The sequence below is a fragment of the Sitodiplosis mosellana genome, unplaced genomic scaffold, assembly GCF_009176505.1.
Source record: "Sitodiplosis mosellana isolate CC-2019 unplaced genomic scaffold, AAFC_SMos_1.0 Smas_scaffold_38, whole genome shotgun sequence".
Taxonomy (NCBI): domain Eukaryota; kingdom Metazoa; phylum Arthropoda; class Insecta; order Diptera; family Cecidomyiidae; genus Sitodiplosis; species Sitodiplosis mosellana.
Genome location: NW_022595280.1, coordinates 1,896,931 through 1,910,394, shown reverse-complemented (window position 1 = coordinate 1,910,394; position 13,464 = coordinate 1,896,931). Strand labels below are relative to the sequence as shown.

At 40.1% G+C, this 13,464-nt stretch overlaps 1 protein-coding gene across 2 annotated transcripts in view; it reads left to right on the top strand.

Moving 5' to 3' along the window:
* LOC129569614 (uncharacterized) overlaps positions 1 to 12,160 on the top strand; it is a 154,062-nt gene extending 141,902 nt beyond the window's left edge. For both annotated transcript variants that reach the window (XM_055448652.1, XM_055448651.1), the window contains 12 exons: positions 2,940 to 4,067; positions 4,174 to 4,740; positions 5,083 to 5,481; positions 5,562 to 6,335; positions 6,452 to 6,661; positions 6,773 to 7,702; positions 7,842 to 9,098; positions 9,239 to 9,340; positions 9,481 to 9,927; positions 10,030 to 10,542; positions 10,634 to 11,074; positions 11,218 to 12,160. In XM_055448652.1, coding sequence (XP_055304627.1) covers positions 2,940 to 4,067; positions 4,174 to 4,740; positions 5,083 to 5,481; positions 5,562 to 6,335; positions 6,452 to 6,661; positions 6,773 to 7,702; positions 7,842 to 9,098; positions 9,239 to 9,340; positions 9,481 to 9,927; positions 10,030 to 10,542; positions 10,634 to 11,074; positions 11,218 to 11,459 — 7,010 coding nt within the window. In that variant the 3' untranslated portion in view covers positions 11,460 to 12,160. The remainder of the gene's footprint in view (positions 1 to 2,939; positions 4,068 to 4,173; positions 4,741 to 5,082; positions 5,482 to 5,561; positions 6,336 to 6,451; positions 6,662 to 6,772; positions 7,703 to 7,841; positions 9,099 to 9,238; positions 9,341 to 9,480; positions 9,928 to 10,029; positions 10,543 to 10,633; positions 11,075 to 11,217) is intronic.
* The last annotated feature ends 1,304 nt before the right edge of the window (positions 12,161 to 13,464 follow it).

Below are 13,464 nucleotides of genomic sequence, written 5' to 3'. Positions count from 1 at the left end.
GTTGTCAGTCATACACCGATTTGCGAATGCTTTAGAGGCTATGTTGGTGATCCATTTGTTCATTGCGCCGTTCAAGAAACGCCAGTTGAACGTGAACCAGTTGTCACTCCTTGTATACCTAGCCCATGTGGCCCCAATTCCAACTGTAGAGTGCACAATAATGTTGGTTCATGTCAATGCATAGCTGACTATTATGGTAATCCATATGAAGGCTGCCGACCAGAATGTGTATTGAATAGTGATTGTCCGTCGAATAAAGCATGTATTAGAAGTAAATGCGTTGATCCTTGCCCTGGAACGTGCGGTCAAAATGCATTGTGCAATGTTGTAAATCATTTGCCAAACTGTGCCTGTCGACCTGGTTACACTGGTGATGCTTATCGCTATTGTACGGTCGTTGTCCAACATGTAGAACGTAAGTTTCACTCAATGAATTTCTCGATCGCGACAAACCATTTACTAAACGGAATTTTCCATTAGCAACTCCGGTTGTGGTGCACGATGTTTGTCGGCAAAGTCCATGCGGCCCGAACAGTCAATGCAGAGATAATAATGGTGCCGCAAGTTGCTCATGTTTACCTGAATTTATTGGCAATCCACCAGCCTGCCGACCTGAATGTACTGTGAACAGTGAATGTCCATTGAATAAGGCGTGTGTCAATCGTAAATGTGTCTCACCTTGTGTTGGTATCTGTGGTGAAAATGCCGTTTGTTCGGTCATGAATCACAGTCCATTCTGTACGTGTCAAGATGGTTACAGTGGCAACGCCTTTGTGCGATGCTATCCAATTACAATTGCAGCACGTAAGACAACAAACCTCCTTTCTAACTACTTATGAAATTTGAAGAAGAAAAGCGAAAATTAACACAATTGTTTGCAATTTAGCTCCGGCAACAGATGAAGTGGTGAATCCGTGTGTGCCGAACCCATGCGGAAACTTTGCTCAATGTAATGAAGTCGGGCGCTCTTATGTTTGTCATTGCTTACCCAATTATTATGGCTCGCCACCATTCTGTCGACCTGAATGTACCGTCAACTCCGACTGCCCCAACACCAAATCTTGTGTGAATGAACGCTGTATTGATCCATGCCCGGGATCATGTGGTTTGAACTCCGTTTGTAATGTGATTAATCATGTTCCAAATTGTGCCTGTAAACCTGGTTATGAAGGAGACGCATTCGTTAGATGCGAACCAATTGTTATAGCCGGTAAAAAAATCGTTGCTCCTTTGTCTCGGCTCTTTAAACATATCTCCTTTGACTAACTCCCTTTGATCGAAATTGAAAATGACCGAAAAAACTTGAATTTTCTAGAAGACATACCAAAAGTGAAAGATAAATGCCGGCCAAGTCCGTGTGGCGCGAATGCTGAATGCAATGAAGGTGTTTGTTCCTGTATTTCCGATTATGTTGGCAATCCATACGCTGGATGCCATCCGGAATGTGTTTTGAATACTGAATGTCCACGAAATCAAGCTTGTATTCGATACAAATGCGTTGATCCATGTCCGAATATGTGCGGTCAAGAAGCTATTTGCTCGGTTTACAATCATATTTCAATGTGTGATTGTCCACCAGGTTACACCGGAAACGCGTATATTGCCTGCGCAAAGATTGAAAGTACGAATAAAACGAGTGTTCTTATTCCTTCCTCCTTTCACCAGAAAAAAAAACAAATGCCTAAACCTATATCGAATTTTCTAGGACCGGTTATTGTACACGATGAAGATCATTGCACGCCGTCACCATGCGGCCAGAATAGTCACTGTTCGAATGTCAATAATCAAGCCATTTGTTCATGTTTACCTGGTTATTATGGTACTTCACCTGCTTGTCGCAGAGAATGTGCCATCAATTCAGATTGTGCGAATACAAAAGCTTGCGTTAATGAACGCTGTATCGATCCTTGTCCTGGCTCCTGTTCTCCATTTGCTGCCGAATGCCGTGTGATTAATCACAAAGCAGTCTGCTCTTGTTTACCACATTACACTGGTGATGCATACGTTCGTTGTACACCAATTGCCATAGGTAAACTCAATGATCCACTAATCAGTTAAATTCGTTGGAAAACATTACTGTTAAATGGCAGATTGTTTAAACGACGAATATCAAATGGAAATACAAAGAGAATATACTTTGTACTTTTGCTCAACTAACCTCTAGTCAAATCCCTTGTGAATCGGTTTTAATTTGTCTGTTTTCAAAATCTCTTACCATCTTAACCTTGGTCGACTTGAATCGAATCGAACAGCTCAACCATCACCTGTAGCAGTAGCAACACCAGTAGAGAAAGATGAACAAAATCCATGCATTGCACGACCTTGCGGTAGATATTCAACGTGCAAGAACATTAATAACGATGCACAATGTGCATGTTTGCCTGGTTACGAAGGTATTCCACCTTATTGTCGTCCACAATGCGAATCAAACTCGGATTGCCCCAATAATTTGTCGTGTGTAAATCACAAATGTATCAGTCCATGCATAAATGCCTGTGGCCAGAATGCCAAATGTTCAGTTTTGCTGCATACCGCCATGTGCACTTGTGTTGATAATATGGTAGGAGATCCATTTGTTTCCTGCCATATTCCAGTACTTTATATTGAGCGTAAGTTTTTTTTTCTCACGAATGAACCAGATTTTGAGACAGAAGAAAGCGTTTTCTTGTTCTTCTGAAGTCATTCGTTTTAGCATAGTTTATTTTTAGGAGATAGAACTCTTTTTTTACCTAATCCATTCATTTATTTATATTTATTCATTGATGAAGCAAGAGCATATCAGTCTAAATAATTGAATTAGTTCTATCGAAAAGAGAACAAACAACCAAAGAAGTTGATTTCAAATAAAAGGCATTTAGCGATAAAATTACGCGTGAAATTCCAAACATACAAAGAACAACCCTTTATTAATCTCAATTGTTCTATGTATTTTCCTATAGAAATACCAGAAGAGCCAAAAGTAAGTGATGTTTGCTTCCCCTCACCATGTGGAGCTAACGCTCGATGCCGTTCAGAAAATGGTAATGCAATTTGTGAATGTATACGTGATTATCACGGTAATGCATACGAAGGATGTCGACCAGAGTGCACAGGAAACTCAGATTGTCCAATGAGCAAGGCTTGTATCCATAACAAATGTCAAGATCCTTGTATCGGAATTTGTGGCGTTGAAGCAGTTTGTACGGTATCGAATCACATTCCAATTTGTTCGTGCCCAGTTGGAACGACTGGTGATGCCTTCAGACAATGTGTGATTTACGTCATTGAAAAGCGACCAGATGAGCAAATTGATCCATGCTACCCATCGCCATGCTCAGTGAACACCGTTTGTAGAAATCAAGCTAATACGGCTGTATGTGAATGTATCTCAGGCTATTTCGGAGATCCAAACGGAGCCGGATGTCATCCAGAATGTGTGATCAGCTCAGATTGTCCACGAACCAAATCATGTGTGAACAACAAATGTGTTGATCCATGTCCAGATGTGTGCGGTTATGGTGCAACATGTAGAACGGTTAATCATAGTCCAATTTGTTCATGCCCCGATCGTACATATGGCGATCCATTTGTTGAATGTCGACCACAGGTTCGGGACGAACCAACCAATCCATGTGTACCAAATCCATGCAATGTTAACGGTTATTGTAGAGTTGTGAATGGAGCTGCCGTTTGCACATATCCTGAATGTATAACGAACGATGATTGTTCGACAGATAGAAGCTGCTTCAATCAGAAATGTAGCGATCCATGTTTGAACGCTTGCGGAGTGAATGCCATTTGTCATGCTATTAACCATCAACCAGTTTGCTCATGTCCACCGAGGTACGTTGGTTCACCGTATGTACAATGTGTTTTGCCACGCGAACCACCAACGCAACTGAAACCAGAATGTGAAAGTGACTCAGAATGTCCAAACGATAAGGCTTGCATCAATGAGAAATGCCAGAACCCGTGTGCCCAAGGTAGAATTTGCGGTGAAAATGCTGTCTGTCACGTTCAAGCACACAGACCATTATGTGTTTGCCATGAAGGCTACACCGGAAACGCTCAGATTGCTTGTTATGAAAGTAAGTTTTGTGTGAAAATCAATTCATTTCAGATCCATTTAGGGTCAACAATTTAAAATTTGATTGAAAATTACAATAATTCTAAATGGTTCTCCTTTCCTTTCAGTTGGATGCCGTGCTGACAATGACTGCCCGACCACACATGCTTGTGTAAACCGTAATTGCGTTGAAGTTTGTGATCAAATTCAATGCGGTCGCAATGCCATCTGTCGATCAGATTACAGTCATCATGCACGATGCTATTGCTTGGATGGATATCGTGGAAACCCGTTGGTTTCTTGCGAACGACCTGAATGCACGACAAACAACGATTGCCCATTCCATTTGGCTTGTTTGAACGAACGCTGTCAAGATCCATGCAATTGTGCAAAAGGCGCTCAATGCCGCGTTGATAATCATGTTGCCACCTGTAAATGTTTGCCAGGATATGTTGGTGATGCTTACACCAGATGTACTCTAGTCGAAGTTCAGCACACGCCACAATGTACGGTCGATGCAGACTGTCCATCGAAATTGGCTTGCTTCAGTAATGTCTGTAAGAATCCATGCACCGAAACGAGACCGTGTGGACCTCATGCCGTTTGCTCGGTTGTTGATTCGTTGCCATTGAGAACAATGGTTTGCACATGTGAGCCTGGTTTCGTTGGTAACGCAGACCATGGATGCAATCCAGGTAATTATGAGCATTTTTTTTTTCAAAAGAACAAAACATTTTCATCAAATCATAACCAAAATCATTTTTCAAAGTACTTTACAGGAGATCTTCTTTTTTTGTTAATCATTTATACCTTTTCTTGTAAATATCCAAATGTATATTATAAATTGCAATATTGAACTGTACATACAATCGCTTTAGTCGTGCAAATGCAATCACTGCACAAAAAAAGCCATCCATAGAAAGAATTTTTTCGCGTTTAGTAGTGAATCGATTTTTAGCTCAAAATTTGTTTTGTAGTTTATTATCTCAAATTCGAAACCAAATACTAATTTTTCTTTGTGATATTTGATCATGTAGAACCACTCAAAGATGCTGGTTGTGTGTCGAATGACGACTGTGGCCCATCCGAAAACTGTCAGAACCGAATTTGTGAGAATCCATGCAAAAATGGCAATCCATGTGACAAGAGTGCCGAATGTCTTGTTGAAAATCATCGTGCGGTTTGCACTTGTCCACCAGGATTTACTGGCGATCCGTTTGTCAGTTGCTTCCAAGATCGTGTTGAACCAAGACCACAATGTACTACCGACAGCGATTGCCCGTCATCAAAGGCGTGCATCAATCAAGCTTGTAGAGATCCATGTATTGAACGTAATCCGTGCAGTCAAAATGCTGAATGCCGTACAATTCAACATCATCCAACCTGTCACTGTCCTACGGGATGGGCAGGCGATCCACAACGACAATGCTACAAACGTAAGTGTTTCTTTCGCCTTTTTCAACGTGAAATTTGACTTGATTTAATTCAAACTATTTTTCGCTATTTCAAATTTCAGCGGAATGTAAGATCAATTCGGATTGTCCATATGACAAGGCATGTTACAATGAGAAATGTTTCAACCCATGCACATACGGTGGAACTCAATGCGGACGCGGTGCTGAATGCTTGGCACAAAACCATCAAGCCAATTGCATTTGCCCGGCTGGAACTCAAGGAAACCCATTGATCTCGTGTGTACGAGGCATTTGCCAATATAACGAAGACTGTTTGGATGACGAAGCTTGTGATCGATTGAATCGTGTATGCCGTAAAGTCTGTGATATTGACTCGTGTACTGAGAATGCTCGTTGCGAAGGAAGAAACCATCAACCAGTGTGCACTTGTTTGCCAGGCTTACTTGGAAATCCATATGTTCAATGCTCACGCAAACCGGATACACCACAATGTACTACTGATTCAAATTGTCCACCATCATTCACTTGTGTGAATCAACGTTGCGAGAATCCATGCGCTAGATCAGATGTTTGCGATACGCAACAAACTTGCACCGTTTTGGATACATCACCAATTCGATCAGTTATGTGCAGATGTCCACCGGATACAGTCACCGATGCTCGAGGCCATTGCAAACCGATCAATTACGATGCGATTGGTTGTCGCTCAGACGATGAATGCTCAGATCCAGATAAATGCATAAATGGCGCTTGTGTTATTGCTTGCAGCGTTGATAGATGCGGTATTAATGCTCAGTGTGAATCGAAATTACATCGTGGACTCTGTTCTTGTCCACCGGGGTACACTGGAAATCCACATATTGAATGCTCGCCGAGTAAGTAACTGCGAAAAGAATAATTTATTTTTAATGCAGCAAGCATAATTGAAAATGCTCAAATTCGTCTGAATTCATTGGAACCAAACGATTTTATTTTATTTTATCATTTGCAGTACCAAAACAACCAAATGTCATAACGCCAGCCGATTGTTACACCGACGACGATTGTCCATTCGATCGTACATGCCGAAATGAACGGTGCGTGAATCCGTGCTATCCAAGTCCATGTGGACGTGGCGCTTTCTGTTTCGCAGAAAATCATCAACCAATTTGCAAGTGCCCAAGTGGATTCACCGGATCGCCATTGATCGCTTGTATTCCATGTAAGTTGTTTTTGTTTATTCTACCCTTTTCTCCTCTGATTTTTTGAGTATTTACCTTGATTTTATGTTTTTCAATAAAAAAAAACCATCAACATGTGTTCTCTATTGTAGCGCCTGAATTAACGGTCGGTTGTAAATCGAACTCAGGGTGTACGCTATCGGAATCATGTGTGAACGAACTGTGTACAAGCCCATGCAACTGTGGCGTTGATGCTGAATGTCACGTACAAAACCATCATCCAATTTGTGTATGCAAACCGGGCTACTCAGGAAATCCACAATTCGGTTGCTTCAAATTGGAATGTCAATCGAATGATGATTGTTCGAATGACAAAACGTGCTACAATAATGAATGTATCAACCCATGCGTATTAGGAGATCCATGTGCTGTGAATGCTGAATGCTTCGGATTGAATCATCAAACGGCATGCCGATGCTTATCTGGTTACAAGGGTAGTCCATTCGAACGATGCGAACGAATCGAATGTAGTTCCGACTTTGAATGCCCTGGAGATCGGGCTTGCTTGAATCATCATTGCGTGAATCCATGTGAACAGGATTCACCATGTGCACCGAATGCCATTTGCTTCGTTCGAAATCATGCCGCAACATGCAAGTGCCCAGAGGATATGCCAAACGGAAATCCACTTTCGTATTGTGAACGAATTCAATTGGATATTGGACCCGAATGTAAATATGATGACGATTGTCCAAGTAGATTGGCTTGTATTCGAGAGAAATGCGTTGAACCGTGCAAAGAATTGACACCATGCGCTCCGTCGGCCCGGTGCAGTGTTTTGGATAGTTCACCAGTTCGAACAATGGTTTGTGAATGTCCAGAATTATTCGTACCGGATGAAAACGGTGAATGTCGTCGCATTATCATTCAAACACCACCAGGCTGCAAACAAGATTCCGATTGCCCAACGGATGAATCGTGTATCAATCGACAGTGCCGAAGCCCATGTGATTGCGGACCACACGCTACTTGTTTGGTTAAAGATCATCGCGCAACATGCAGCTGTCTGCCAGGATACGAAGGTAAGAGAAAAAAGAGGAGCTTTTACTTACAATCGTTTTTCATTTTGCATCCTTTGCTTAATGGAAAGGATAATCAATACAAATCCGATACCACCACGTATGTTTACTAACCTCTCCTTTTTTCACCCTTGAAACGAAGGAAATCCGAATATCATGTGCCGAACAGTTGGTTGCCGAAGTAATTCCGAGTGCGATTCAGGACGTGCTTGTATCAATGGAAACTGTGTCAATCCTTGCGTCATTGATAACCCATGCGGATTGAATGCTGAATGCTATGTTACCGGAAACCGAGCCGAATGCAGATGTTTCAGTGGCTACCGTGGAAATCCATTCGAAGTGTGCCGAGTTATTGGCTGTCGCAGTAACAGCGATTGTCCAAGTGACAAAGCTTGCGAGAATGCGGTTTGTGTTAATCCATGTGTTTATGATCACGCTTGTGCGCCACATGCCGAATGTTCACCACAGAATCACATGCCAGTTTGCAAGTGTCAAGAAGGTTTTACTGGTAATCCATATGTTGATTGTAGACGAGAACCACAAGTTGAATGTACAGTTGATGGCGATTGCTCATCGCGATTGGCGTGTATTAATCATGAATGCGTAAATCCATGCACAACACTCGAACCATGCGTTCAACCATCAAAATGTGAAGTCGTTCCATCGCTACCAGTCAGAACAATGATTTGCATTTGCCCCGAAGGTTATGTAAGCAGTGGAAATGGAACGTGCAAACCATTGGAAGCTATCGTTCGAGTTGGAGGTTGTGTTTCAGACTCGGAGTGTCCATCAGATAAGGCTTGTATTAATGACATCTGTAGAGATCCATGCGCCTGTGCACCGAACGCCATTTGTCGGGTGAAAGATCACAAACCGATTTGCTCATGCGAACAAGGTTACGATGGCCAACCAGAGATTCAATGTACACACATTGGATGTCGATCAGACGATGAATGTTCAACAACTCATTCGTGCATTAATCGACAATGCGTTCCGGTTTGCGCCGCCGATGGCAGCACATGTGGAGAACGGGCTGAGTGTTATGGCATCAATCACAATGCCGTTTGCGAATGTAGACCTGGCTTTACGGGTAATCCAAAGATTGGATGCAATGTCATTGGTTGCAAAAGTGACAGCGAGTGCCCAACCGACAAAGCTTGCATTAACACCAAATGTGAAAGCCCATGCGAACAAGTGCAGATCTGCGAACGAAACGAAATTTGCCGAGCTTATAATCACAAACCACAATGCAGTTGCCCACCGGGTACCATTTCAGAAGCGGACGGATCATGCAGAGCGTATGAACCATTGTGTAGAGATGACAGCGAATGTCCATCACAACATGCTTGTATCAACAGTCAATGCATTAATCCATGTAATGTCACACAGCCATGTGGAGGTAAGTTTTTGGATTGCATTTTGTATACTAGTAATCTTTTTTCGATTCAAGCTGTTCGTTTTTTAATGAAAATCAAACGTTGAGTTTTTTGACATTAACAATTTGACAATTAAATCCCGAACCTTCTACTTTATTTACAGTTAATGCCGAATGTAAAATACTCGATACAATACCAATTCGAACATTGGTTTGCGTATGTGTTGAAGGCTATCAAGGAAATGCAGCTGTTCAATGTGATCGAAGTGAGTATTTTCTGTCGACTTAAAGCTTTAGCTTGTAAAGATGAGCTTTTTTCTTTCTGGTCGTTTTTCATTCAATTTGACTGAACAACGAACATTTTAAACAATTGAAACCTAAAATGCTTCTTTTCCCTCCCTTTTAGTTGCGGTTTGTCGCGTTGACAAAGGATTTGTGCCGGATATAAATGGAAATTGCGTGTGCCCGCCAGGTTCTGGTGTGAATATCTATGGTGATTGTGTACCATGCCGCGTTGAAGATGGTTATAAGGTCGATGAAACGGGACGCTGTGTATGTGCCCTTGAAAGAGGATTCATAATTGATGAGCGTGGACGATGTGTATGCCCAACCGATCATGGCTACAAAATAACACCGCTCGGTGAATGCGTTCTGATTCCAAGAACACCAGGCTGTGTCAGTGATGACGAATGTGCCGACTTCGAACATTGTAATACCGAACAGAGAATTTGTACTGATGTATGCGCCGATAGACCAACGAAATGTGGCTTCAATGCATTCTGTAACGGTACCAACCATCAGGCCATTTGTCAATGTATCACCGATTACGAAGGAAACGCTGAGATTCAATGCTGTAAGTCTTTTTTTTACTAACTATTGAATTGCAATACGATCGCTTTCGAAGTGAAATACGAATTTTTGAATTTAATTTAAAAATATTTTCAATTCTTCGCAGACAAAATCAATCGCACGAGAGACGAAAAATTCCCAGTCGAAATGAATGTGAACTGTTTGGCTGATGGTGTAAAGACAGACATTCATCTGAGTGAACAAGGTTTCAATGGCGTGATTTATGTGAAGGGATACAGCAAAGATGAGGAATGTAGACGCGTGATTAATGTACCAAATGATGCAGCACCACGACCATACGAAACATTCAAGGTGCACTTTGGAAGCTGTGGCTTGATACATGTCAATGGTGTTGCAAGCTTTGTATTGGTCATACAGAAACATCCGAAATTAGTGACATACAAAGCACAAGCATATCACGTTAGATGCGTCTATCAAACGGGCGAACAGAATGTGACATTAGGATTCAATGTGCAAATGTTGACGACAGCCGGTACAATTGCAAATACAGGACCACCGCCAATTTGCTTGATGCGAATTGTCACCCAGAACGGTCAAGAGATCAACTCAGCCGAGATCGGTGACAATTTGATGCTGCAAGTTGATGTACAACCACAAAGTAAGTTAATGATCCATATTTAAAAAAAAAAATTCAGGAGTTTGGTTTTAAAAAGATAATTTCTAACAAAACAAATCCGTTTAATTCACAGCAATTTACGGTGGTTTCGCCCGAAGCTGTATCGCCAAAACGATGGAGGACAATATTGAAAATGAATATGTGGTCACAGATGAAAATGGTTGCGCAACTGATCCAAGTATATTTGGTGAATGGGAATATAGCGAGGAGACGAATAGTTTGTTGGCCAGTTTCAATGCATTCAAATTCCCGTCAAGCAATAACATTCGATTCCAATGTAATATTCGTGTGTGCTTCGGCCGTTGTCAACCGGTCAACTGTCGCGGTGCGAATGCATTTGGAAAACGTCGACGTCGTCGTGAGATCAGTGACTCAAACAGTTCAATCAGTGTTTCGTTACCAAAAGAACTAGACGGTATGGATGGAACGTTGCGTGAAGAAATTACCATTTCGTCAAACGCCATTCTCACGTTTGAAAAGAGAGACGAACGATTCAGCTCTGATGGCAGTGAAAGTAAGTTTACGTTATATTTTTCACCTTTGGACTCTCCCTTTCAATTTCATTTGATCAATTTATTCATTTGTTTTCGATGTTTTTGAAAATTTTCATCAATTAAATATTTCACTGAAATCCATCCATTTCTTTACCATTTTCAGTACATCCGGCTGCACAAAGAGTGGAAGACATTTGTGTATCGATGATTGGTTTGATCATAGCCTTAGTAATAACAGCATTATTGGCATTGGTAGCCGTTGCAGTGGCCGTATCGTGTTGGCTAATGGCGTATAGAAGACGACCAAAGGCAACCGGACCGCTTCCGCATCCGCCCGAATTCCCCAACCCACTATTTACCAATCCAGATGCCGTATCTGAACCAACACCTGACTATCTCTCATAGGAATAGATAGATAAACAAAACAACCTCCCAATAATGACAACCCACAACAACAAAATATATAACCTAAACAAACAAAAAACATGAAAACAAAACCGGAACAAAAACTGTGACCGAAAGAGAAAAAAAATCGAATGAAAACAAAGAAAAAACATGTATAAATTATTTAAATAGTTTGTTTATAGTAGCTATATAACATTCGAAGGATAAAATTACAAATTGAAGATAGAAAAATTGCTGAAAGCATTTAATGATAGAGAAAAAGAATCCAGTGACAACAATAAGGAGAAAAAGAGACGTCGAACGAAAACAACGATAAGTGAAAAACGAATTTTTTGTATTTGAACGACAGACAAAACAAGCGATTGCTTATGTCGCCATCGCAATGAATAAAAAGTTATTAGAAGAGAAAAACAACGAACGATGATGATAAAAATAAAACTGCCAAAGCAACAAAACGCAATTTTTATTAAGTGAACATAAAGTAACAATTTTTTACGGAATATATATTAAAATGCATCAGCGCTTAATTTTAATATATTATTACTTAAATTTATTAGAAAACAAACTAATTTAACAAAAATGCATAGAAACAAGAAAAAAGTATAAAGCTCCAATGGCCGAATTAACTAGTCTTTTAAATAAAAACGTGAGGAAAAAAAAACGAAAGAAAAAAAAATATCGATGTAAAATATAGACAGAAAGGAAGGAAAAAAGAACACATAGATTTTGTATATTTATGCAGAGTGAATAATATATAAAGATAAGTGGAAATAAAAGAGCTTAACAATGACTAATATAAAAGTGAATAACACATGCTTCCGCGCTTCGAACTCCACTACTGTTTTACGAGTGAATCGATGAATGATCGAGTTCGAGACCAGACTTAACAAAAACAAAAACACAACTCAATCACAACTCACCTCGTTATTATAAAAGAAAAGTTAACATATTTACGAATGAAGCGGTTTGACTTCAGGTTTGAATGATTTGTATTATAATGAAATGTATTTTCTATAAAACGGTCATTGGAACAAAGCATATATTTAAAACAATACTGATAATTATACGATTAGATTACGTCGAATGAAAATGTAGTCAAAAACGGATCAATAAATAAATTAAATAAAGAAATATAAAAAATGCAAAATGTTAAACCAATAGTAGTTTTTATTTAGTCTTCAAAGTAAAGAGGTAGTTAAAAAAAGGCAGAATGATGCAAATTGACAAGGGTAACGTTAACTTAAAAAATTGATTTTTTTCCTGTTTACGAGTCAAATCATCAACTTTGGGGGACTCTTTGATGTATGAGCTTTCCGCTGCCATACACAACAACTTCAGCATCACGCAGCCAAAATGGTCGGTGTTGAAATTTGAAAATGCGTAGTAAACTCCTCCACCTTGGTTCAAATTAACGCTGTGAAGCGCAATGTTATTATATTCAACAGATCCAAAACCTTTCAGAGTTCTGTTTGTCCCTATCGGAAGTTCAATAACATGAATCATGAATGATGTTTGAAATGCCATTTTTGACAAATACCATTTCTAATATTTGGGTAAACCTTGTGACGAAATCATTTAATCAAATTTCCAAACTCTACCGTATAGATGCCGCTAGAGCATCATTTGCTGAATATCTTCCATTTACGATTCATGTTGTTGGTTCAAATTGTGTGTGCTTCGTGGATGTGGGCAAACAGTCTGCATTTTGATGATAAATGTCTCGATTGCTTTGTAAATAGACATCATATTGAGTGGCAGTTGTACATAAATTACATAGAGAACATTAACATTCATTCGCATTTGAATTAAATAACAATCGAACACTGGAATAAAAATCCTATGATGATCATTCCACCACAAAATGAAGAGTCTCACCCAGGATACAACACGTATTTCCAGAGCACAAGAACGATTGCGAAATGTTTCTGATTTTTATCAATCTTTTGTGTGGTTGTATGGGTGTGTGAAATGTCGGAATTTCAACGACTCACAACATATAGAATAA